The sequence below is a fragment of the Terrapene carolina genome, unplaced genomic scaffold, assembly GCF_002925995.2.
Source record: "Terrapene carolina triunguis isolate 2854851 unplaced genomic scaffold, T_m_triunguis-2.0 Scaffold17, whole genome shotgun sequence".
In the NCBI taxonomy this organism is placed as follows: Eukaryota; Metazoa; Chordata; order Testudines; family Emydidae; genus Terrapene; species Terrapene triunguis.
Window position 1 is genome coordinate 742,873 of NW_020664368.1, and position 27,470 is coordinate 770,342.

General features: G+C 39.3%; 1 protein-coding gene across 1 annotated transcript in view; it reads right to left on the bottom strand.

Annotated features, from left to right (window-relative positions):
• The window catches only part of LOC112110920 (leucine-rich repeat and calponin homology domain-containing protein 1-like), a 243,568-nt gene that overhangs the window by 42,031 nt on the left and 174,067 nt on the right, over positions 1-27,470 (bottom strand). The window contains exons 10-16 of the mRNA XM_026648974.2: positions 25,935-26,002; positions 24,835-24,921; positions 21,925-22,014; positions 21,780-21,816; positions 19,907-20,023; positions 10,242-10,289; positions 9,495-9,567 (exon numbers count right to left, since the gene is read on the bottom strand). Of these exons, the coding sequence (XP_026504759.1) occupies positions 9,495-9,567; positions 10,242-10,289; positions 19,907-20,023; positions 21,780-21,816; positions 21,925-22,014; positions 24,835-24,921; positions 25,935-26,002 (520 nt within the window). The remainder of the gene's footprint in view (positions 1-9,494; positions 9,568-10,241; positions 10,290-19,906; positions 20,024-21,779; positions 21,817-21,924; positions 22,015-24,834; positions 24,922-25,934; positions 26,003-27,470) is intronic.

The following is a 27,470-nucleotide window of genomic DNA, read 5'->3' on the forward strand; positions in this document are numbered from 1 at the left end:
GATGTATTAGACAAGAACAGGAGAAGTTCTGAAAGGAAATACTGTTATGGGTAAGACTCGGTTTATTGTCTGTGTACTGTTATTCCGTTGTAGAATGTAAGTCTTGTGAGAGAGGATACTCATGTTTGGTCTTTGTGGAACGACTCATCCGCTCTAGGTACTATTTCTGAATATGATCACTGTCTAGTTTGCTATAAATTACAAACCCTAAACACAGTGAGGTACCTCAAATTTATGCAGTTTTGTAAATAAATGTCCATGAATAGCAAACATCTGCTTATGGAAAGTAAACGTCAAAATTATTCATTCAGTTTGACTTATTCATAAGACATACGTTCTACCTATGGGAAGCAGACGAAAACATATAGGAAATTCCTTCAAAGTGTAATAAATAAACAGGTTAGTCAATTTGGAAAACATACATAAGCAAAATAAATTAGCAAGTGAATAAGATATTCACTATAGAGTAGAAATATTGGAAGTAAAGTGTTCTAATTCAGGATCTTTCAACAATATGGAATATGCTAGTTATTCTGCATTATACATTTGTTCCACCAAGGGGAGCCCACACCACACAAATGTGTGCCTCAGAAAAGAGTATTTCTTCAGATCAAAGTACAATAGTTCTCTATGTTAGTTTCAACATAGGCAAAAAATGGCAACAAGCCTCAAGAATCTAAGTTATTGTAACAGGGTCGCATTCACCTCTTGCGAGTGCTCCCGGACGAGTGTGTGTGCGCCTGCACTCTCTCTCTCTATCTGGTGCATCTTTGGTGACTCAGCCCTCCGGCCGAGTCACACACAGTCTGTCTGTGTGATGAAAGCAAAGCAAAACAACCTCCCGGGGCACAAGTCCAACAGGCGTCTCTCTCGGTTCCCTCTGTAATGTCTCCCACAAGTTCTCCCTGCTCAGGGATAGAGCAGTGCCCCAGGGCTCCTTCCCTGGTGACAAAGTCTTTGCCTTCTTAGGGACTTTCTGGCCACAACTCTCCAGCTGGGCCATTGCAGTTCAATTCCCACCTCTGGGGGCACCTCAATGTCCAGGCCACTTCATAGAATAGCAGGGTTGGAAGGGACCTCAGGAGGTCATCTAGTCCAACGCCCTGCTCAAAGCAGGACCAATTCCCAACTAAATCATCCCAGCCAGGGCTTTGTCAAGCCTGACTTTAAAAACCTCTAAGGAAGGAGATTCCACCATCTCCCTAGGTAACCCATTCCAGTGCTTCACCAGCCTCCTAGTGAAAAAGTTTTTCCTAATGTCCAACCTAAACCTCCCCAACTGCAACTTGAGACCATTACTCCTTGTTCTGTCATCAGGTACCACTGAGAATAGTCTAGATCAATCCTCTTTGGAACCCCCTTTCAGGTAGTTGAAAGCAGCTATCAAATCCCCCCTCATTCTTCTCTTCTGGAGACTAAACAATCCCAGTTCCCTCAGCCTCTCCTCATAAGTCATGTGCTCCAGCCCCCTAATCATTTTTGTTGCCCTCCGCTGGATTCTTTCCAATTTTTCCACATCTTTCTTGTAGTATGGGGCCCAAAACTGGACACAGTACTCCAGATGAGGCCTCACCAATGTCGAATAGAGGGGAACAATCACGTCCCTCGATCTGCTGGCAATGCAGATCTGCTGACTTCCCCCAGCCCTGGACCCGGGCACGCCCACTACTCTGCTGCTCTAACTCCCCGGGCCACTTCCCCACAGCCCTGCACCATCTTCACCCTTACTTCAGGACCATGTCCTGATGAGAGTCCCCGCAACCAACTCAGGGTTCCTTTTCCCTCTCCCGGGCTTCTGGCAGCACTACTTCATCTGAGGTCCTGCAGCTCCCTGAGCCAGCCACACACCATCCATGCTCCTCCAGTTCTAGCAAGGAACTGAACTTGCTCTTACCCTGCAGTTCTTCTTATACTGACCTGCTGGACCCTGATTGGCTGCTTCCCACACAGCCGCTCTAGGCAGCTCGGAAGACCTCTCTACTGCCCTTTTTTGGGGCAGGGTGTGACAGGGCCACAAGGCCTCCAGCAGGCGGCCTCAGGGCCTAGTCCACCCCATCCCAGTTATGAAGAACGGTTAAGACAGTTAGCAAATTTCTTTTCCAATGAGAAAAATCTTTATAGGCTTTTGCTTGTTACTAGAATTCCTTTTATTCCTAAGAACCAGCAAGTCTGATTTTCTTCAATAATATACCAACTGTCCATCCTTCTCATGCAAAGAAAGATCTGTTGGTAGATAATTCAGGTGTTTTTAAGTATTCCACATCTGTCAAGGTGGCCAGCTCTTTTTTTCATTTCCCACACTCTACCATGTGAACTATGGATGAGGACTTTTAATGATGGAATAGATTTCCCAATATTAGAAAGGACCAGGAAGCCTTGTCTGACATTATCTTCATGATCCATACTAACTGAGCTTGCAACTCTTAGAGAGTGAAAAAAAAAATGCTAGCATGGTGCTAAAAATGCCAATATTTTAGTTTAAAAAGCTATCAGATCACCTTTTAGTGCTCCATCTCCATTTAAGTCAGAAGTGTAGGATTTCAAACTGTAAAGAATATTTGCTTACAGACTGCACTTAAAGATAGTTTTTCAACCATGTGCATAAATGGTGCCACAAAATGTGTTCTTTCAAAAAACAAAAAAAGTCTTATTCTTTAGCCTCATTTCTTAAGTTTCAGTTTTATAAGCCAGCCACGTGGGAGTACTTGGCTGATGGATGAATGGTCAGAACAGATTTCTTATAGCCAGTTTCAAAGGGCTCAGCATGCACAACAAATTATTTATATATGTCCCTTGTTTAGCAATCAGAAGAACACCTGCTACATCATGTTCAACTTTTTTTTTTTTGGTGTGACAGCATTTTCATAAAAAAAATGTTGAATTGTATCATATGGGCACATCTTGTATAAGATACAGTTCTGAATGACCATCACACTTTTGAATGTCTCAGAATGTGACAGCTTTCTGAATGGCCTTTTTTTTTTAATAATGCCAGTGATGATTATTCTAATTTTTCATTTTCAAGGAAGCCATGTAATATTAGATTTAATTAAACAGCAGACAAAACAAAAAATACTTTATGCTACCATTATGTAGAGCATTCAGTGCATTGGATCCATTATCAGACATGATATACAGTATTATAATGTCCTCAAGAGAAAAGCCAAAATAACATTTTCATGTTGTGTCCCAGGCTATGGGAGCTGCTTCAATAAAAAGCACTCAGACTCAACAGCTATATACATAGCTGTGAACTTTACTGATGTCTGCACTGCAGTGGATCCACTGTGTATTCCCCAAATCCTGTTCCAGCACACACCAGGTTCAGATTGAAATGTGGGAAGTATTTCCCACAAACTCTCAATAACTTTCAGTATCTGAAAAATACAGCACCAAGTCCAGCACAAAAAATCTATGTAATTCTCTTATTCAGCTCAAGTGACACTGGAAAAATGCTTGCACAGCAGCTATTGTTTTCAAACAGTCCAAAGATTTTGGTTGGAAACAAACTAAAGCTAAAGGAAGACCGACTGACCTACCTATCTATCTTTTTTACTTTGATTTCACTCAGTGAAAACACTGCTTTATTCACTAAAATATTTCTAGCTCTCCTTTTACCTCTGTTTGAATCCCTTCTTCGGAGAAGGAGATGCTGATAAGAATGCTGTTCAGTTAAATGTCTTTTCGGTGTCCTAGCAGTGACATAATGATCAGATTTGGTTTTCCTGCATTTTCTGCTCATGGACTTCTTAGACTGCGTACTCAACTAATTCTTATTCACTAATTAACATGTACCATCTGAGTCTTTTGGTTTCTAATCCATAAGTTTTATTACCCATTACAACAAGCATATGGCTGAATGTCCTACATCTTTAGCTGTGTAGGGAACATAGCCAAACATACAAATTATCTGAAAACATACAAATTAAATATGTACAGATCACCTACCATTGTCACTGTCCCCTTCAGATGGGATACTGTAGCTATAGTTGTCCCATGTTTGAGCCTGTGTAAGTTTGTTGAAGGAGATAGGAGGAAGAGTGAGGGGTGGGTCTGTTGCAGGGGAGTGAGAGCCAGTCCAGATACAGTAGCATACAGACCAGGAAAAACCACAGGGGTAGCAGCATTTCATATATGGTATGAAGATTGCATGGCAATGAAGAGGATGCCATTCAAATGAGATTAATATAAAATGTATAATTTTGGAAGAAAAGAATGAAAGACGGTGTACAGAATAAAAAGAATGAAAAATTAAATGTTAGTATTTGTAAATCATACATTATACGTGCAGTTAATGCTGTTAATCTTAACAAGATTACTACAACATAGCACTTTACATAATTATGTTTACAACCAACTCCTATGAAAAAAAAGTACCCATAAATTTCATACTGTAGGCTAAAGAAAGGAAACCCTGACTCTGTGAATTGATGGGTAAATTTATCATAAGTGCAGTTGCAGAAGTAAAAACATAAACCAAGTAGAAAAACATTAGGAAATAAACATGTTATATATTTCAGGTTTTCAGTGTTAGAAGAGCACTTTTTCCACAGAGTGGAATAAACACAGTTTAACAAAATTGTTAAGATTTTCCTGGGAAAGTTTTTATTTCAAGAATACCCATTTCTGTCCTGGATAGACTACTAGTAGTTCATTGATCCTTTGGTTTTCCTTCCAACATGGAGAAAATTCCATGATCCTCCTGACTTTATTCTTTCCTTCTTCAGCTGTCATCTTCCAGCTCAAGCAGCACTATTTCTTCCCTCTCATTAACTTCCTTATCCACAATCCTAGCCACCTATTTGCCTACCTTTGATAACCCTACTGAAGTCCTCCCCTCTTCTGCACTCTTTTTCCTCTTTGCACAAGATCTTGCAGACTCTTTCAAAGAGAAGACTGGCAATGTATCCTCTCTCCTCAACACGGTCTTCCCTGCTACTACTTTTCTTCCTCCTGTTTCTCCTCCTCCAGTTATCTATAACAAGGCTTCTCACCTGTGCTTCAAATCCCTCCACTAACCTCAGCAATCTCTTCCCTTTCCATCTCCAACCTACACTGTCGCATTCTCTCCCATCTTGATTACTAGATGTTCCTCCTCTCTAGCTTCCCCCAAACCCACACTACCCCCCACCCCGCACCCTATGGTCCTTACAAATCATAGCTGCTAATGATCATCTTCTTTGTCCACCACTCTCACCACCTCATCCCCCTCTTTAAACCTTTTATTGGCTCCCTGTTTTCCACCATGTACAATTTAAGCCTGGGGCCCTGATCCTGAATGAGGTCTTTTGATGCTATTACAATCACTGCCATGTTGCCTTTTTGAATGCCAAATTGTAATCCTAATTCAATTTAAATAGAGGAGTTGACAGTACCTCATAGAAATCTGGATTCATTATAAACATGAAAATTAGCATTTAGATTTTAAAAAGGCAATGATCTATACCAGTTCAATGAAAAGTTATTTTTTAAGTATTAAAATGGAAAAAAGGCAAAAATAATTAAAGCCTCAGTAAAAAGCCTCACCCCGCTCCAAATAAAGCTACAGGTACTGAAAGAAAAAGAATTCACCCTTTCTGGAATCTGACAGATTAACTAGAGTAGTTAAAAATAATACCGCAACCACCACCCTGTTTAAATCATTAGGTTTGGCTGCTCTTAGTGTTCTTTTCCTTAGAACTTGTCTGTTACAAACCTCAGTTCACTCTGCCTCTAGCTATTCCAAGCTCACTTATTTCCTGTGGGATAAGGAGCCAGCTGCATCAATGAGTCAGCAAAACCTACCTAACACACTTCCAGTAGGATCAACACCTGCTAAAACAGTATGTGTCTGAAGCAATATTGCCAGCACTGTCAGTCTCATTTGTTAAAAATGATTCTCATGAGTTTCCAAAGTACACATATATCAGCCAATTCACTTCCTGGGAAGAAATTAAACATAACAATAAATGAGAGGATGTAGAGTTACTATTTTTTTAACTAATGAGTAGGAGAAAAATAATTACTAATTGATTCTCAGTTACTCTTTGCAACTGACATAAAAAAAATGAGTTTCCAGCACATGTTCATGCAAACTAAATCTGCTTTAATGCGCTAGGACTACCAAAATGAAGGGACTTGATAACAGATGTGTATTTCAGAGTTTTGTTTCAATTAAATAATTTACAGTCGAGTCTTCATTTCCTGTGGAATTTCTACTGCAAAAGGCCTTGTATCTTGATTTTTTTTCAGTACTTAATGTAGCTTTTGAGGACACAAGCATTGCTCCTCAGTTAGGCTTGCAAGCCACTCTGTTCAGTAAAAGTCATGAAAGAAAAACTAAGTAAAAATGGCACAAAAGTAGAAATGAATACTTTTGAATACTGCAAAGGGTATTAGATGGTGTGGGTACATCCAACCAAGTTCTGAGTAAAACTAAGGTTTTATAGTGAATGAGATGGCAAAAAGTTTACGAAATTCTCAAATTTATCTACAATAGCACCACTATTACTAACAGTGCTTTGAATTATTTGAAAATCAAGAGTAAATCATGAACTGTTCTGAGATATTCTTGCTCAGAGTATGAAAGTGTTTCCAAGCAGCAGAATTATTGTTAAAAGGAAATTCATATTACTTAGTTCTTTACAATATTCAGTCATGTTCTAATGTTTTTCCAATCACTAGTGTGAATTAGAGAGATCCACTCTTCAAAAGTATATACATAAGACAGACTAATTCAAAATGCACTGAGTTTCTCCTTTTAACTTCTGTATAGCAGTTTGACCCTTTTTTAAAAAAGGGTATAGACCAAAAGGTCAAGATAGCATATTCATTACCTTCAAAAAACATTTTCTTTGGATACCTAATTAGGCATCATGTATGGATTTTTCCTCATGTTTTGGCGAGCCTTAAAATGTGGGTATAAAAATAACTTTTACCCATGAACACAGATCTAGTATGTGCTGACAGAGAAATCTAAGTAACTGTGGTTTATCCTCTGGAAGCAGGCTTTGTGTATGTACTTCAAAAAGCTGGAATTATTACCAGAAGTCTAGTACTCTGTTTATTTTTACCTTTCCTAGAGACATAAATCACTATGACACAGTGAAATAATATTAAATAGAAAGCAAAACATTAATTTTAAGTAGAATCAAATAGGAAAAATAAAATATAAACTCTGAAGGGCATGTTTAAATATATTTTGCCCCCCTCATTTTTCCCCCTCTGGTATTTTCTTTTCTATCACATATCTTTCTTATTTCTGTTTTTGTTTTCCAGAGCAGGATTTATAAATTTTGGTTAGAATCATTTAAAACAAATCTTGCACTGTTATTAAAAAAAAAGCTATTAAACCTCAACTCTAAACTGAACTGGAATCTATAATACTAACTTTGCTGGTGCACACAGCATGTTTGGCTTCCAAGACCAGCTCTACAGCAATAAGGATGGAGGTAATTAAGAAGCAAACACTGTCTGGAAGGGTTTAGATTTGTACATTTGTACAAGCAAACACTGACTGGTGGAAGGGTTTAGATTTGTACATTCTTTAAGAAGGAAAAAAAGCTTGAAAAGTATGATGGCATTACTTGCAGAAATTAGAGATGTGTCAAGTCAAAATACACACAAGGCAAATACACACAAGGTTCACCAATAGGGCAGGTATCTTCACAGCTACACTGTTTTCAGCTCTAGTGTGTGGGTAAACCACATTAAAGGAGTAGATTTAATGCCTTTATGAAGCACTTGCTTTTTGGGGGGAAATGGGATAGGTGAGGTGAGTAATTTCCAAGGTGTCAAATTTCATTTGTAATGTTTCATCACAGCACGCTGGGTTATAGCACATGATCAGCTAAGGGCACGTCTTCACTATGGGCTAAATCAGCGATCCAGCAGGCATCAATTTAGTGGGTCTGGTGAAGATTCTCTCCCATCGACATAGCATGATGTAGACACCACTGTAAATCAATCTAAGCTACGTTGACTTAAGTTATGTATCTTTACCTAAATAACAAGTGTAACTGAGGTCAGCTTAACTCATTAGCATAGACCAGGCCTCTCACACTAATGTTATATCATGGGAAAAGACATTGGACCTGATTCTGATTTCACACCAGCATAATTCCATTGTTTTACTCTGTTGTAAATCAGGAGTAATTCAGTTGAAACCCATGAAATGACACTTGCAAAACCGGTGTGCGCAAGATCAGACCTATTAAGTAAAGCACTATGCAATAATGACTTTCAGGTTGTCTGTTCAATATTATATGAAAAACAACAGAGACATAAGGGCTAAATTACTTAACATATATACAAAATAAGAGGTCCTTTTTTTTTTTTTATATTGAGTAGTCAGGAGTGGAGGGCATTGATATGTTGGCATATATTTAAAATTAATTGAAGCAGTAAGGATACACAGGAATGCTTGTACTTTTCAATTTGTAAAGCCTTTAAGCCTTGGTTCTGAACAAATCTAAAACCTTTGGGTATCCTGGTTTGCATACCTTTCCCATAATCTCAACTGAACGGTGAATTTAAATGCTCTCAATAATGACACCATTTTGGTTCAACAACATTTTCTTTGTTTCATTATCACTTTTTTTTGTTTTAATAAATTCTAAGGGTACAATTTCTTATAATTCATTCAAATATGAAAATGTGCTGCTGTTGCTGAGATATTTCATTACGAAAGCTACAAGCTTGTAGTGGTTTACCGGCATTCGATTAAAGGTATTAGTGGTGAAAGAAAGAAACCACAATTACATTTTTAGGAAGGTGAAATATATTAAAAAAAAATCTAAGCCATGATATACTTCAAAGACAACGTGAGATGACTTCCAATATTGCATATTTCAGCAAACAAAAGATAAAAACAATGTCATCCTACATCTGATCCCATTTTAAAAAGAGATTATTAATTCTTAATGTCCTAGCAATTAAAATTGGTTTATATGAACACACTAATTAAAATGTCAATGATTATGCATTTAGCACATCACAAATTCATTCTACTACAGACTGCAGTTATGTTAACACCTAATTTGATATTTATACATACTCCTATGGAAAAACTCATGAATATATTTTCAGAGCAATGCACAATAATTACCCAAATAAACCTTGTTATCATATACATTTATTTATTCACAGCTTTAAAATGTATCTCTATATGTCAACCAGGTGAACATAGGATTTAAATTGGTGCATCAGGCAGATATATGGCGTTTTTATATATGGAAAAAAATGAGGGATGAAAACTGATCCATATAAAATGTGCTGAAAAGTTAGTACTTCTACTGTACTTTTTTTCAGTGTTTTTGGGACAGTGTTTTCGCCTCTTTCTTACTAAATATGTATCTATTGTAAGTGAACAGTCACCACCAGTAAGCACAGGCTTAAGAAACTAAAAAGAGACTTGCTGATTCCTGTTGGATGGGGATAAGATATAAGAAAACAAAAGTCCTTGAGTTTGCTGGAGAAGAAGCCCTATTGTAATTTATTCTTTCTCACAATCTTACCTGATCGTGGCTTCAGGCCAAAAGGAGCTGTGTTGTTTGTAGTAGGAGATTGTGTGGGAGTTTTTTCCTTACTCTGTGTGTTTCAAGATAGATATGAGTAAGAAACTGTACATCTCAGCACAATTGTTTACACAAAATATAGAGGTTCAATCATGCAGCATTACAATTATTTCCCCCAAATTGTTAACATTATAGGCTCAAATCCTGTAATCCTAATTCACTCTTTATTCCATCAAATCTCCTGGTGACCACAAAGGGGATTCTGACTAAGAAAGAACTGAGGGTTTGTCCCACTGTTCTAACTTCATCTGATTATTTTTCAGTTTTCTTTCACATCGTCACTTTAATATTTCACATGAACAATAATTCATCACTATAGTGCAGGATTTTAGAATGAATAAGAAAAAACGCTCCTTCCTTACATACATTCTGTTCTTCCATTGCATCAACACCTTCCTTGCCTAACTGCTTTGTCTACTGTATTGTGAAATTCTGCGGAAGGAAAACCAGCACAAATCCAAGCAACAAAAACCAGAAAAGGGGATGTTACTTAGACACCTTAGAGCATCTTTCTACCTCCCCCTGGACCTTGTACTGGGTCTGCAGATCTATGCAGGAGGAAAGGAAGGAGTACAGCAATGGGTGGAAGAATATGGGGGATAAACATTGTACCCTTCTGTACCATGGAGAGCTAAGACTGGAAAGATAGTACAGTACAGACACACACAAATACCAGTAGTATCTCACCTCATTGTGAGAACTGCATCCTCCTATATTCCAGACAATCAGATCATTCTGCATGTTTGAATAGAAATAAAGTGGTTCAGTAAGTAAATTTATCATACATTAAAGAGCATTTTGTTCACAAGTAGGTTTATATTGCCATAGAGAGAGATTTAGGGAACCTATGCCATCCTACCCACACTTTCATCAAGGAGAATTAGAGTGAATAGGAACTTAAAGTAAAAACTACAGTACAATCCTAAACTAATAGGAATCATATTTAGCATTTATATAATACTTTTCTTCTTCAAAGACTAGTTAACCTTTCAGTGAAACAATTCTTTTTCAGGAAGAACACACGTACACATTTCTATTCTTAAACGAGCTAGTGACAGTCTCATTAAAACAGAGGAAACTGAGTTTATTACATTTTCCTCATTTAGAACAGAAATAAAAGTAATTTGTAGACTTTTAAAAATAATCTAGCACTACGTAAGTTGGTGGTTATATTTGATTCACAAGTTATAACATTTTAATACAGAGTTCATGGTTCATGGTCAATATTTCAGGGTGTTCTATGGAGTTCATAATTTAAACAAGCACCAAACAAAACTATTTTAATATAGATTTAAAGATTTACCAGGAGACAGTTCTACAATAATGGTACAACTTATCTTTTGCCACTTCTTTAAACATAATCAGACTGACAATGTATGTTGCATATTTCACAACATGACTTACAAATACTAACACTGTATCATTTATATGTAAGCCAGTGGGCAGATACACCAGCTATGGAAGGTAAAACAAAGGCCAAACCACAGTTCAATGCAACACCTTTTTCTCAGGGCCAGCTTTAGTATTGCAAAAAAGTTTGGAACAAACATAAAGCAATGCAGAACACTTGGTCCCAACCACTAAGACTGCTTCCACCTTTCAGCAAGCTGGGATGGGAGAAGACACACCCTTCCTCCCTGCATAGCCTTTCCTGTGTACCTCCGAGTCCTCTTGTCAAGTCTTCATGAAAGGACTTCCCTCAGGGTTTTAATCAACCCTTATCTTCTCTAGACTGAATAAGAGCATTCTAAGTCAGTAGACCCCTCTTCATGTGTCCTGCCTGGAGACGGCAGCTTTCAACAACCCCCCGGCTAAAGAGGTCTATGTCCTTGTAACAGACATCCTGGCATTACCTGCTCAACAGGCCAGATCTGTTACAGTATAGAATAATCATGCTATATCAAAAAAGTCACTTTCATAACATTGATATGTTGTGACACATGCTCTGTTAATATCACTAACACCGTCAGAAGTTTGAATCTGTATACAACACTACTGATATCAAGAACTTTCAGCAGCATACTGATCCTAGATTCACAAAAGGGCTGAAGCGTTACGACGCTCAGAATTGCAATGCCTAACTTCTATGCGCCTAGAAAATCAGAGAAACAATGAAGGGATGGACAATGCTGGGGTTCGTTGCCTAGCCTCCCTGTATAATGAATGAGGACAGATAGGCGGCTAAGAATGGGATACACTAAACCAGCATGCTAGGTGGGAAGCTCCATAAACTAGCCAACAGGAAATGCTGAAAAGAGGTGCATCCTACGCTCCGTTCCCCTCAGGAGTTTGGTGCCTAAGTCCAGGCTATAGGGAGGCAGGTCTCTCTGCTAGCAATCCATAGACAGGAACCAGTCTCTTGGAGTCAGGGAGCTTAGGTGCCTAAGTCATTTCTTCTGCAAATGAGTTAGATGTCTTGTTTACTTCACACAAAACAGCTAGAGAAGGCAGAGGAGGAGCTGGTGGTGCCCACCTAACGTCTACCCCAGTGGTTATAGCACTCACCTGGCATGTGGGAGACCCAGGGTCCAATATCCTACTCCAATCAGTATTTAATTAATCCAAAGCAGAACAGCTTCAACAGGAGAGATTGAGGGAGCCCCACAGCAAAATATCCCATAGACCAGTGGGCAGAACACTCTCCTGAGAAATGTGGGAGACCCCTGTTCAAATCCTCTCTCCCCCTCTACCTGAGTGGGGAACTGAACCCAGGTCTCCCACATCCCATGCAAGTGCTGACAGCACTGGGCTAAAAGTTAGAAGATGGGCAGGAGCACCACCTTCTCCAGTGGCCTGATTTTGAATGGGGCCTGACCCAGTAGGTGGTCTCTGAGCACATCTACCGGATCAAGTCCCACAGTGAGACAGGTACTCCTCTGCCTTTCATCCCCCAGTTCATGGATCACACCGGGGCTTAAGCATGAGAAAGACATCCCAATACCCAGAGTGAAGTGGCAGTGCATATGCTGAGAGGCAGAAACACTGGCAGCTATGGAACTTTTACAGTGAAAATGTAGGAGTTTTTGAATGAGTTTAGCTCACTACAGAGTTAGGTGCCAGCCAAGCAGTGGTTTTGAAGATCATAGTGAAGCCTAAAATTGGGACTTAGGAACCTATGGACTGGGGTTTAGATGATTAAATACCTTTGCAGATCTGGGCCCAAGTGCCTCCAACTCCTATTTGACTTAACTGATATTTGAGGGAACTCAGGACTTTCCAAGAAGTGAATAGCAACTTCCAGAATCTGCTCTATATAAGTATTCAGAGGAAGTCAAGATCCTTAAAAATCCATTGAAATTTTCATTGTTTAGTAAAGTAGAAAACCAAAATATATTTAGATTCTAAGCTAGCATTATGTGCACTCTTAATAACACACTCAGAATAGGTTTCAAAATGGTATTATATGTGAGATAGAGCTTAGTGACCCCATGGACTAAGAATATTAAGTTAAGTCAAGCGATTAAAAAAATTAATCGTGATCAACCGCGTTGTTAAACAATAATAGAATACCATTTATTTAAATATTTTGGATGTTTTCCACATTTTCAAATATATTGATTTCAATTTCAACACAGAATACAAACTATACAGTGCTCACTTTATTTTTATTATAAATATTTGCAGTGTAAAAATAAAAAATAGTATTCTTCAATTCGCTTAATACAAGTACTGTAGTGCAATCTCTTTATTATGAAAGCTGAACTTAGAAATGTAGAATTATGCACACAAAAATAACTGCATTCAAAAATTTAAAAATGTCAAATTTTAGAGCATACAAGTCCATTCAGACTTACTTCTTGTTCAGCCAATCGCTCAGACAAACAAGTTTGTTTACATGTGCAAGACACAATGCTGCCCACTTATTTACAATGTCACCTGAAAGTAAAAACACGCATTCGCATGGCACTGTTGTAGAGCTGCAAAATATTTACGTGCCAGATGCGCTAAAGATTCATATGTTCCTTCAGGCTCCAACAACCATACCAGATGACATGCGTCCATGCGGATTATGGGTTCTGCTCAATAATGATCCAAAACAGTGCAGACCAATGCATGTTCATTTTCATCATCTGAGTCAAATGCCACCAGCAAAAAGGTTGATTTTCTTTTTTGGTGGTTTGAGTTCTGTAGTTTCTGCATGGGGGTGTAGCTCTTTTAACACTTCCAAAAACATGCTCCACACCCTGTCCCTCTCAGATTTTGGAAGGCACTTCAGACTCTTAAACTTTGGATCAAGTGCTGTAGCTATGTTTAGAAATCTCACATTAGTACCTTCTTTGCATTTTGTCAAATCTGCAGTGAAAGTGTTCTTAAAAAAAACAACATACTGGGTCATCATCCGAGACTGCTATAACTTGAAATATATGGCAGAATGCGGGTAAAAAACAGAGCAAGAGACATAGAATTCTCCCCCAATTAGTTCAGTCACAAATTTTATTAACTCATTATTTTTTTCACGAGCGTCATCCGCATGGAAGCATGTCCTCCGGAATGGTGGCCAAAGCATGAAGGGGCATACAAATGTTTAGCATATCGCAGGTAAATACCTTGCAATGCCGGCTACAACAGGGCCATGTGAATGCCTGTTCTCACTTTTAGGTGACACTGTAAATAAGAAGCAAGCAGCAGTATCTCCCATAAATGTAAACAAACTTGTTTGTCTGAGCGATTGGCTGAACGAGAAGTAGGACTGAGTGGACTTGCAGACTCTGAAGTTTTACATTGTTTTGTTTTTGAGTGCAGTTATGTCACCAAAAAAATCTACATTTGTAAGTTGTACTTCCACAATAAAGAGTTCACACTACAGTACTTGTATGAGGGGAACTGAAAAATAATATTTTATCATTTTTACAGTGCAAATATTTGTAATAAAAATAATATAAAGTGAACATTGTACATTTGTATTCTGTGTTGTAATTGAAATCAATATATTTGAAAATGTAGAAAAACATCCACAATATTTAATAAATTTCAATTTAATAAAATTCTATTGTTTAACAGTGCAATTAAAACTGCGAGTAATCGCGATTAATTTTTTTAATCGTGATTACTTTTTTTGAGTTAATCATGTGAGTTAACTGCGATTAATCGACAGCCCTGGTGGAAACATGCATAAAGTTGTGATATTGAATTCCTTTAAAATATATCTTCAGCAAAAAGCACAAAGACATTTGGAGAAATATGAAGTAATTAAGACCTCACAATAATAGATATTGGTAAAGAATAGGTAAGGAAATACTTTGAAAAGAAACAGTTACTAACCTTTTTCTGTAACTGTTGTTCTTTGAGATGTATTGCCCATGTCCATTCCCACCGTAGGCTGTGAGCGCACCTCATGCACAGCTGTTGGAAACATTTTCCTCAGCAGTACCTGTCAGGGTGGTGTGAGCGCCCTCTACTGCTTGTGCCACTGCATGCAGGTATAAAAAGCAGAGCCACCCCTAAATCCCTTCAGTTCCTTCCTACCAGATAGAATCTGATAGAGAGGGGAAGGAGAGAGGGTCATGGAATGGACATACTAAAGAACAATAATTACAGAAAAAGGTTAGCAACCATATGTTCTGGATGATCACTCAAGCTTCACTTATCCCTTTCCTAGATCCCAGGGACTGGTATGCTGTCCTCAACTTAAAAGATGCTGATTTTCACATGGCAATTCACCAGAGCCACCAAAAAACCCTCAGTTTCATGGTCAGCCATTTCCACTACCAATTCACAGTGGCCTGTAAACAGCTCCAGAAGTTCACATATTCCCTTACCTAGAAGACTGGCTAGTAAGAGGCTGGTCCAGGTCTCAGGTACGGTCCAGCGAGGTCACTATACAGTCCACCTTCGACACACTGGGGCTCCTAATGACTACGGAGAAATCTACTCTGACTTGTACAGAGGAAAGAACTTATTGGGGCAGACCTGGACTCTACAGAGGCCAACGCTTTCCTGGCAGGGTTGAGATTCCAAACAATGTAGGTCATTGCTCTAGATCTAAAGGTGCATCTTGCCAGTACAGTATGAACTGCCTGTGAGTCACCGACAATGGAATGGACTTGTGCAATCACTCAAAGAAGAAGAAGAAGATTATTTTCTGTAGGAACTTGTTTAGCTGTCTTAGATCTAAGGTAGGCCTGAGATCCCCTTTTACTTTCAGGATTAGGAAGTATCAGGAATAAAATCCCTTCCCCATGAGAAACATGGGAACTTCCTGTATGGCCACCACAAGAAGGGGAGACTGGACTTCCTGAACTAGCGCATTCTTGTGAGAATGGTCCCTGAAGAGGGACGGGAATGGGGGGTGGGGAGGAGGGATAGAAAGCATTGAAGGGTATATCCCAGTCCACCGTGCTTAGGACATACTGATCCGTAGTGATGCAGGATCAAGCACTTAGGAAATGGGACAGTCAGTTGGCAAATAGCGGGGTGGAGAAAGCTGGTACCTTCGGGGGTGGTAGGCTGCTCTTGACAAATGGGTCAAAATGTTTGTTTAGAGGGCCCAGCTTGCCTAGATGAATAAGTAGCTGCAGAAGAGTAGGGAGGAGGAGGACGCCTCTTGTAACTTCTACCCCTCTTTCTGGAGAGGACCTGGATACAAGGCATGAAAGGCAGAAACAGTTGCTGTGGGCAGACTGGCTTTCTTTTTGTCGCTGGCATATAAATCCCCAGAGATCTAAGGGTCGCCCTTCAAGCCTCACGACTACGTAGCCTCTCTTTCTTCTTTTTGGAAAAGAGTGAAGAGCCTTGAAACAGGAGGTCTTTGATGGTTTGTTGAACCTCTGGGGGAAGACCTGATGACTGCAGCCAAGAGGAGCACCACGCAGTGATGGCAAAAGCCATAGCTTGAGTTGCACAGTCCATCACATAGACTTGCCTGTAAGGCTGTTCTGGCAACTAACTTGCCCTCCTCCACCATCGCAGTGACCTCTTGTTTTACCTCATCCGGAAGCATGTCCTTAAATTTCAAGACGTTATCACACAGTCTAAATTTGTATCAACCCATCAGAGCCTGCTGGTTTGCGATTCTAATCTGTAAATCTCCTGTGGAATAAAGCTTCCGTCTAACAAAGGTCCAATTTCTTTGCTTCTTTCCCTTTCAGTGTCAAGGCCTGATGTCCCTGCTTCTCTTTTTTGTTAACACCAGAGACCACTGGGGAGCCTGGAGGAGGATGGTTATAAAAATGATCGAAACCCTGCAAAGCAATGTAATATTTTCTCTCTACCGTTTTTTGCAGTGGGAGGCAGGCAAGATGGGGTCTGCCAAAATGCCCTGACAGGCTCCAGAATAGCCTCATTAATAGGCAGTGCTACCCTAGAAGGACCCCCCCAGGCCAAAATGTCCACCAGCCTGTGTAACTTTTCCTGTACCTTTTCCAGTTGGATTTCCAGAGCTGCAACCACTCTCCTCAACAAGTCCTGATGAGCTCTATACTCATCAGGGGGGGGAGATGCAGACTCCTATCACCACAGCAGGCAACAAAGAAGAGCAGGCCAAGGGTTGTTGAGATGGATCCTCTTCCAATTCCTCCACAGGGGAACTCAGAGCATGAACGATCCAGGGGGTGGGCAGATGGTGACCCTGTTGTAGATGCTCTTGACACCTAGCCAAAGTAGATGGGTGGGAAGGGAATGGAGAACACTAAATTGTGGAGGGAAGCCCCAAATATTCCAAAAGGGCCACTGATATGGAAGTGGGGCCCATTTATGTCTGATCATGAGTTTTTGTACATTCCAAAGATCAAAGTAGCCTAAAATTAATAGAACAGATACTATTTACATAAAAGAGAGTAGAACTTGCAAATGCAAAGATAGCAGTTCCAACAACCATCACTGGCAGTAGGAAAGAACTAGGGGGGTGGGGTCGGGGGCTGCTCTGCCCTTTATACCTGCTCTCAGTGGCATGAGGCAGCAAACGGTACTCATGCAGCCCTGACAGGTATTGCTGAGGGGAAAATCTCCTACAACTGTGCATGAGTAAGGCTGCGAATCTTTCATGGAGATCACGGAAAGTCATGGATTCCGTGACTTTCCGGGACCTCCATGACTTCCGCAGCTGCAGTGGCTGACCCCAGGGCCGCACTGCTGGGGTGGCTCTGGGTCCAGCCGCATTGTCCACTGCTCTGGCAGCCCCAGGCAACTGATCCGGGGCATTGCCCCAGGGCAGTGGTCCGAGAGCAGCAGCAGCAGCGCCTCAGGCCACCCTCAGGCCCGGTGGCTGCCCCCCTGCCCAGCATGGTGGCGGTGAGGCCCCGGTCCGCCCCCCACCTTCCCACCCCCGGAGCAGCAGCAGTGTCAAGGCCCAGGCCACCCCCTCCCCCAGGAGCAGCAGAGTCCACTGGAGCACCGCGCCTTCCTCCCCCCCACCTTACACCCCCCCCGTCCCTCCGCCCCAAGCAGGTAAAATTTAGTTAGGGATATTTTTACTAAAAGTCTGGACAGGTCACCGGCTGTGACATTTTGGTTATTGCCCATGTCCTGTCCGTAACTTTTACTAACAATACCCGTGACTAAATCGTAGCCTTACACATGAGGCACGCACACACCCTACAGTGGAATGGACATGTGCAATCACGTGAAGAAGAAATTCAAGATACACAAATAGAGACTCTGGATACACAGAAGATATTACAGGTATTTGCAAATTAATTGTATGTGGAATGATATATAACTATGTTCTCTGTCTTGTTGCAAGGACACTGTCAAAATCAAGGTTCAAGATATTAAATATCAACAAAAATTAAAAACATAATTTTCAGACATCTTAAATTTTGATGACAACACACACAAAACCAAGATATCTTGAAGATTAATAATTACTTCAACATGTAAATAGTTTTTTTCTGTAATATTAAACTTTTGTGTTTTAAAGACACTATTGTTTACAATAGCCTAAGAACATATATATCTTGAAGAAATATTTTTTCAACTTCATTGAAGGGCCAAATCCTGCTAGTGTTGTGTCCTTTCTTTTCCTACAAGATTAAAGTCACTGTATTTTGCAAAATCTCCTTTATAAATGTCTCCCGTTATGCTGAATTTCAATATACCAGTTCCTCTCCCCCAGGAGCTAATTCTTATTTATTTCTATTCTAGAGCCAAATCCTTAGAAAGATGAATAGCAATGCTCCCAAAGGATCCGTGTTGAGACCCGTGCGGGTCAATATATTCATAAATGATCTGGACAAAGAGGGTGAACAGTGAGGTGGCAAATTTGCAGATGATACAAAATTACTCAAAATAGTTAAGTCCAAAGCTGACTGAAGAGTTACAAAGGGATCTCATTGAACTACGTCACTGGGTGATAAAAATGGCAGATAAAATTGAATGTTGATAAATGCAAAGTAATGCACATTGAATATATAATCCCAACTATACATACAAAATCATGGGGTCTAAATTAGCTGTTACCACTCAAAAAAAAATCTTGAAATCATCGTGGTTAGTTCTCTGAAAACTGCTCAATGTGCAGAGGCAGTCAAAAAAGCGAAAGGGGGCTAGGAACCATTAGGAAAGACATAGAGATGATAAAACAAACTATGATAAAGCCACTATATAAATCCACCATACACCCACACCTAGAATATTGAGTACAGTTTTGATAGCCCCATCTCAAAAGAGATATATTAGAATTGAAGAGGTGCAGAGAAAGGCAACAAAAATGATTAAGGGTATGGAACAGCTTTTTCACGAGGAGAGATAAAAATGTCTGGGACTGTTCATCTTAAAAAAGAGATAACTAAGGGGGGATATGGTAGAGTTCTATAAATTTATGAATGGTAATGGAGAAAGTGAATAGGGAAGTGTTATTAACCCCGTCACATAACATAAGAACTAGGGTTTCACCAAATGAAATTAATAGGCAGCAGGTTTAAAACAAAACAAAGGAAGTATTTCTTCACACAACGCACAGTCAATCCATGGAATTCATTGCCAGGGGATGCTGTGAAGGCCGGTTCAAAAATGAATTAGATAAGTTCATGGAGGATAGGTCCATCAATGCTATTAGTCAAGAAGGCAGAGATGCAACCCCATGCTATGGGTTTCCCTAAACCACCAACTGACAGAAGTTGGGGACTGGAAGACCGGGGAGGGGTTACTTGAAATTATCCTGCTCTTCCATTCCCTCAAGCAACTGGCACTGGCTACTGTCAGAGACAGGATACTGCGCTAGATCGACCACTGGCCTGACCCAGTATGGCCGTTCTTATGTTCATGCTAAGGCATAAACCCCCAAAGTAGTCAGGTTTTAGCCTATAAAAGAATACTTCTCTCTGCACACCAATGAATAGGATAAAATTATTTGGAATCCCTTTTCAAGAGGTCCTATGACTAGATAAATATGTTGTACCCAGGCTCCTCCATACCTGACTCAGTAGTTGCGTCTCATCCTGCTTACATGCTATTTTGGCTTCAGTCTTGGTTTTCTCTATAATCAATTCTCTCCTCTTCTGAAATTCTAATTCCTCCTCAGCATTTTCATTCTGCAAGGTACACATCTGTTGAGACTTTATGCACAGCGCTGGGGATCAGAAACAAATACCCAACTTTTTCTTAACACACTCTTACAAGTAGTTTTGAACAAATACTGTGAAGAGCAATCCAAGAGTGGAAGTGAACCATATAAAAATAAGAAGATAGACAGTGCCAGTGCTTACCAACAGATGATTCTGAATGCTTCAACAAATAATTTAACAAATAATACTGAGCTCCTTAGAGTTCACTGGATTGGATATGAATCAAATAGTAAGCAGCAAATATTAAACTAAGTTCCAAATCAAAGTCACGTTAAAATTTTGTATAACTATAGTGATAATGGTTTGTAGAAATAATTCTTTGGTTTAATAGGCTGTATGGTGCTTTGAGATGGTTAACGATGAATGGTACTTTATAAATGTAAAATATTGTGTAATATATTAAAAACACATTAATGTATATAATGTTTCAAATGCTATTACTGGAGGTTAAATGTAGTACAACACATCATCTTCATGTTGCCAGGTTGGTGTGATTATGTGTAAAGCAGTACATTAAAAGGTCTGCAAAAGATTGGTACTATCCTGGCACAAAATATGACACTAGATATACAGTAGCAAATTTTGAATATTGACTTGAGTTTCAGCTCACACCAGTTGAGAAACATTGGTGAGTTTGAAGATATATAGCATGGAGTCACCAAAGAGATTCATATTTTTAAGTACATGATCTATAAAATAAGTACTAACTCTGTTATAATTATTAATGTGTGCACGCATATCAAATGAGGAACACAATGGTGTAAGAACTTATTGATTGCGTGTTCTCTGGTGCTCCTGCCCAGACAGTAGCATATACAAAAACTTAGGACACATATAGGGAGTTATTACTCTTCTGCAATAGCAATAAACAGTAAGAATTACAAATTCTTATTCAGTAGCCTCATGTACAAAGCGATCTTATCTAGGTGCCAGCTCTACAAGCCACGTTTTAGTGCACTGTCATGGTGATGGTAGTCCATTGAACCCTCGGGCACAGTGAAAAGAGACTATATCAGGAGACTGGTTTTAGCTAGCATGGTTTTGCCCTCAGTGTGGACAGAGATAATTTGGATAAAATAGTTTCTGGAGACTTTTCTCTTCTAGTCTTCGGATTAGTTTACATACATTTGTGCCATACCCATATTGGGGGCAAAAGTTGTGCTGGTTAAAATGGTTTCCCAGTGCAGACTTTTTCATGGTGTAGACAAAACAACAGTGTCAAGGGGACAGATTATTACATAGCTCTTTCTCCTGCCCCGGAGATAGGGTTTGAGGCTCCCGGGCTACATTATAGTTTTCCAGCACTAAAAAGAATAGGGGTAGGAAGAAAAACAAATAAGAATGCATTTAGCAAAGGGCTACAGACAATTCATGTATTTTTATGGCCATTGCAATACTTGAAGTATTTGGCTCAATGGGACAATTGCAGGCAGAACTATGATTGCAGCAACAAGTGTAGTCCCCACAATGAAGGCAAAAGACTACAGAGATTAAAAATAACAATCTCTGTACATTAAAAAAGTCCTTATGAGCTATTAAAAAAAATTGTAAAAGCAAAAATTAATTTTACAAAAAGATATGCAAAACTTCCAAAAGAACTACAGCTATATTTTTCTCTTGCAGAACACTAAATTTTGTTCATTTACTGGTCCAATAGCTAATGTAATTGGTGATCCATTTTCTGTCTCTCTCTTGGATATTTTGTAATATAGTGACAGCCTACCTGATAGATAGGAGCCTCCTCCATCTGCATTTGGCCACTGTATGTGGATATACAAAACACAACACATTAAATTTTAAAGTGTAGAATCTTGAATATGAAACTTCAGCAAATCCATTATTTTTCTGAAAAAGGAATATAAACACACTTTACTGTAGACTCCTGTAATTCTAAATCTGTTGCTGATTCCATGGGATACAGATTCACACCACTGCTCTCTGTAATATCCATGCTTAATCTGTAAGGTGTGAAATAAAAACAATGCACTGGGGTACATCTTTGATGAACATTCTATTAAATATTTATTTTTTAAAAATGGATATATTAAATCATGTTTTTCTTGTTCAACTACTTACAACTCCCCATCTACACACCACTCACTTCAATACCCAAATGCAAGACTACAATATTAAACCTTGATCAGCAGGTTATGCAAATTCTTATTCAACTGTACATACGCAAATCCAACAGAATACTAGTTCCCATTATTCTTTAGAAGTGGGTTGGAATTGCCACAAATAGCAAAATACCAACTGGGAAATTAGTGCAACTTGCTCTTTACTGTTCAGACTATAGCCATGTAGTTAAGCACATCTTAAAATCACAAAGAAAAAGAATAAGCACTCCTACATATTTTAATTTTCTACATTTCTCTTTACTGGTTTTGTATATATGTACAGCATGATTGGCTATCCTTAACAGCAGTATTTGAAATAAACAGCCCATCTGAATATTCACGGACAAGTGAGTATTGCAAATGTATTTGCTTCATAATATATATTCGGAATAAGAAACCTAGTTAAACTGAAATATTAAAACAACAATTCCTTACATTTTTAAATGTCTCTTCTCTGTTTGGTAGGGGAAAGATGTGTAGTGTTATGAGTTACAGCACTGAGTTATTAAGTGACAAACAGAATCATTTACAAGAGTGAGAACTGAAACCTTTTCATTGTTATGTTTGATTAATACATTTTTTAAACTAAAGTTGTTGTTTTTTAAATAGCAACATTTGTTCCAATTAAAAGAGCATGCCTCAGGTGAGGTGCAGAAGCAATGCCACCTGGAATGTTGCATTACTGAATTCAGAACTAATATGAACAAACTTTTCTAACTGGCGAGATTATTTCTCTTTTATGAATCAAAAACACCTGCCTTACCTAATTCAAACCAACAAACATTTCTAGAGACAACTGTCCAGCACGAGCTAAAGTAAATTCATCTTCTGAACTAAAAGGGGAAGTATTTGCAAAGTGAGCAGGCAATACATTTACTAGAACAACTGAACAAACGGATCCTTTGTTCATTCACAAAGGGCCTGATCCTACTCCCACTGGGCAATTGTAAGTATAGAGTGGGGCTTATATCTTTTTCTGATGCATCCCTAGAAAAAGTTTAAATTAAGCTAGACAAAGCATCAGAAAAAGCATTGTGGGGAACAGTTCTGTGCAACTAGATGGCTGGATTAAATAGGTTTTCTTCATCTATAATTCCTACGCTTCTATTATATTTACAGTTTCTGTTAACACAATGGTCCCCAAACTGTGGGGCGCACCCCACTAGGGGTGCCACACAGCCCCACTCTGCCCCCGCCCAGCTCTGGTCCCAGCTGCAGCTTCGTTCCCAGCCCAGCTCTCCCCCCAGCCGCAACTCCACTCTACTTCCTGCTCCGACCCCAGGCCAGCTCCAACCCCAGCCCCAGCTCCACTCTGCTCTGCTCTCTCCCCCCCTCCCCCGCGGCTCTGCCCCCAAGCCAGCTCCGCCTCTAGCCCCAGCTGCTCCCCCAAGCTCCTCTGTTGAGCCAACTGTGCAGTAACGAAGGGGGCGGGGAAGCATGGACAGATTCCATTTCTGGTGAGGGTCGGGGGATGGCGACAGGAAAAGTTTGGGCACCACTGTGTTAAAATAATGGGACTCCTATGCATACTATCCAGGGGAGATTATATCTAAGATACTCTTAGTCAAAAGGTCACAACAATTAATTTTCTTTTTTTATGAACTTGTCAAGTTAAGAACATCTGATAACCCATTCCTGAAGAACACCTTGTATACTAACAAATAACTTTAACAGCCAAACATACTTTAATAAGAACATTCAGGTGACTGAACGACAGATGCAGGGATGAATTTAAATGTCAGGCCACAACTTTATTAATTTAACGTGGAATAGGGGTGCTATGCACCACCCCCTGCTTTCACATACCAGACATTTGACTGGTTCTATTGTGGGGTTACAAAACTCCCACCTTATAACCAATAAGTCAGGTTAGACCCTCCTCAAACTACCCCTAGGACTCTCCTCACTTTGGAATCCTCTCTACTGCTTCCTGAAGACCAGTTGGTCCCGTCTCATATAGGCATGAGGTCAACTAGCAAAACCCCATGTCTCATTTATCTCTGGGAGCTGACCCTTTTAGCATTTACCTACAAGTTGCGGCAAACTAGAAAACCATACCTTTCCTAATGTTAAACTTTCAAGTTCTATTGCTTTCAACCTAATTGAGCCTCCATAACACACTGCCAAAGATAAAAAAACAAAAACAAAAAAAACCCCCATCACTCAGTCAATTTGACCCAATGGGAAAAATTCTCCCTCCTCCCAAAACAGACAATTAGCCAATCCAGCAGTATGCTGAAAATGCAACTCCTATGTTACAACTAAAGGGAAGGAGGGCAGAGCAGCTAACAAGTATAAGAAGCTATTGAAAAGCTTGGAAAAGTTTAAATAGTGGAACGGGTATGCCAGAGCCAATCAGCCAGCCCAGTCCCCTCAGCCTCAGGCAACGGAAAGGTGAAGGATCCGAAGAGGGGGAGAAGCCAGACCCATCTTGCCAACTGTGCATTCTCACATCCCCCATGCCCTTCCAGGCACCATGCCATATCCCCTGCTGTCTAGTTAACATCCCACATCCCACTGATGCAGGGCAGAAGGCATTTAGTCATGAAAAAGAAAAGAGCGAGAGAGAGAGAGAGAGAGAACATTTTTTGACTTTGACCCTCCCAGAATTTCCTATACAACATATTACTTACATCAGGAGATCCTCTGATATGAGCATACCTGTTGGGATCTTGTAGCAAATCTACTGCTTCTTTTAAATGATCTATCATGGCTATATCAATATTTTGCTTGTTTGATGTATTTGTTCTACAGTAGGAAACAAAGACACTACAGTGAGTATGAAAGGAGTTAGAATTTAAATCAATGGGCAATATTTTCAAATTGGCTGTTTAAATTGTATAGTAAAATCCTGTATTTGTGCATATTAATATGCAGATGTAGTATTTGGAAATTTTCATGTGGAAATTAGGAAGTCAGTTTAGAAGACAATGAACTAAATAGTTATTCCCCCATCTATCATTTCAATCAATTTAAACAGCCTGACTTCTGATGCTGAAATAATTTAATTACCAACAATTTTTTTATTTGATTAATGAAGTTTATTGTTCTAGTATAAGGACACTGGCAATTTTTAAAATAGTATTTTATCTTTTAGTTTGAAGTGTTTGTAATACTTTTAAAAGCTTTAAAAGAACCTAATTTTTCTTAATTCTTTTGGCAACTACTGATTTTTTTCATCTGAACTTTTAGCAAAGCAGAAATGAACACTGTTGTTTTGCTTAACAAAAACTTCAATTAACAGTTCAGTTTCATTGTAAATCATCTATTTCACGTATGTTCATCGACTGATGTTTGTCAGCACCAGTCTTGAAATAGTGTTTTGAATTAACTATTATTACAGGGCCAGGAAAGTGTGTTAAAACACACATATACACACACACACACACCCTAAGTTTCAGCATTTTTCCAATCAAATTATAACATTTTTATCATAGGTCAAACTTTGGCCTTAAAAATGTTGACACAGGCCTTTTGCCCTTTTACAAATACTATTAGCAGATGTAATGTCAGTATCTAGTTGAACAACACTTGTATTCTCTAGGTACATACAAATATATTGATTTTAATAAAATTTTCACTGTGTTAATCAATACACTATAAATAACAAAATGCAGACAAATTGTATTGTTATATAAATGTCATGCTTCCTTGTATACAAAATAATAAGCTGGTAAGGAAATACTCAAAAGACAAATTAAATTTTGGTCACCTAAAATTTATAGCCGATATTATTTCATTGTACATAAATGAATACTTACATTCCTTCTGTTTGCCAATGTGTGTTCTCTTCTATTCGCAATAATTGATCACATTCTGCTGCTCTGCCCTGTGAACAGACATTACACTGAACATTAGGACAGAAATTTGCCATTAAAGTAGACAGATAATAAGTTTCCTCTTCTGACTAAGCACTGACCTAGTTCATTTATCAGTTTAGAGTGGTTAATTGAAGCAATCTAAGGTCTGTACTTCATTGCTATTTCTCCACCCCCACCTAAGATACTGATTACACCAACTTTCATTAAACTGTCACATTCTATTGAGGGCAAAGCCTAACCTCATTTAAATATAAAAATAAGTCAACCAACATGAGAATTATGTACTGAATGCCCCCATTTTCTCTCATATCCTTCTGATGTATGCAAATAACCTATCAATTAAGCATTAGCCTAATTCTCCTCTCATTTACACCAGTAAATCAGGAGTAACTCCACTGAAATCAATGGACTTACATTGGTGTTAAACTCCCATATGTGGGAGGAGAATCAAGACCATTCCATCACTATTTAAAGATAGATTAATACACAAAGAGCTTTGTTGCTAAATGGTGCATGATCTGTTTTGTACTGTAGTTGTGATAATGTAAAGATGTGTGCTTGCGGGTGGAGAAAGAGAATAACTGTTAGGTCACTTCTCATTTCCTTGTTTCGATGGGTTTGTGTCAGACATGTGTACAGCAATCCTGAGTGCTTCATAACAAAGTTTTTCTGCATTAATTTTCTAGGATTTTTTTAAATGTGTACTTGGGGATTGGCAATATATGAGGAAGGAAGGGGTGGACCACAGGGGTTGGCGTTTGAAGTGCAGTAGGAAAATATTTGTCAGTCAGCAGGTACATTTATATGATGAAAGATACACTCTTACAGACAAGTGTAGTTATAATGTGAATAATGGCTACAAATCACATTACATTCATTTTTTTTTTTTTTAAAAGAACCAGATCTTCTCAAGGTCCACCTTTCTACTAAGTTTTGTGCATTTAGATAATACTTTAAAGTTCCCAAACTTGTTCCACCGCTTGAGCAGGGAAAGCCCTTGGCGGGCCGGGCCAGTTTGTTTACCTGCTGCATCTGCAGATTTGGCCGATCGCGGCTCCAGGCCAATGGGAGCTGCTGAAAGCAGTGCGGGCCGAGGGACGTACTGGCCGCTGCTTCCAGCAGCTCCCATTGGCCTGGAGCAGCGAACCGTGGCTCCTGGGAGCCGCAATCGTCCGAACCTGCATACACAGCAGGTAAACAAACCGGCCCGGCCCGCCAGGGGCTTTCCCCACACAAGCGGCAGAACAAGTTTGGGAACCACTGCTTTAAAGCAATATCAGTTAATGATGAAAGTAGATCTGCCAATGATACATTTTAGCCAGAGCCCTAATTCAAAGGCTTCCTGTTAGAAATTATTAAAAGAAACAAAACATAAACCTCATAGAAAATTCACATCTTAAAAACTAATTGTGGGAAACTGCACACCAATTTTGTCACCTACTTTTAGGGGGAAAAACAAGAATTTGTGCCTCATGC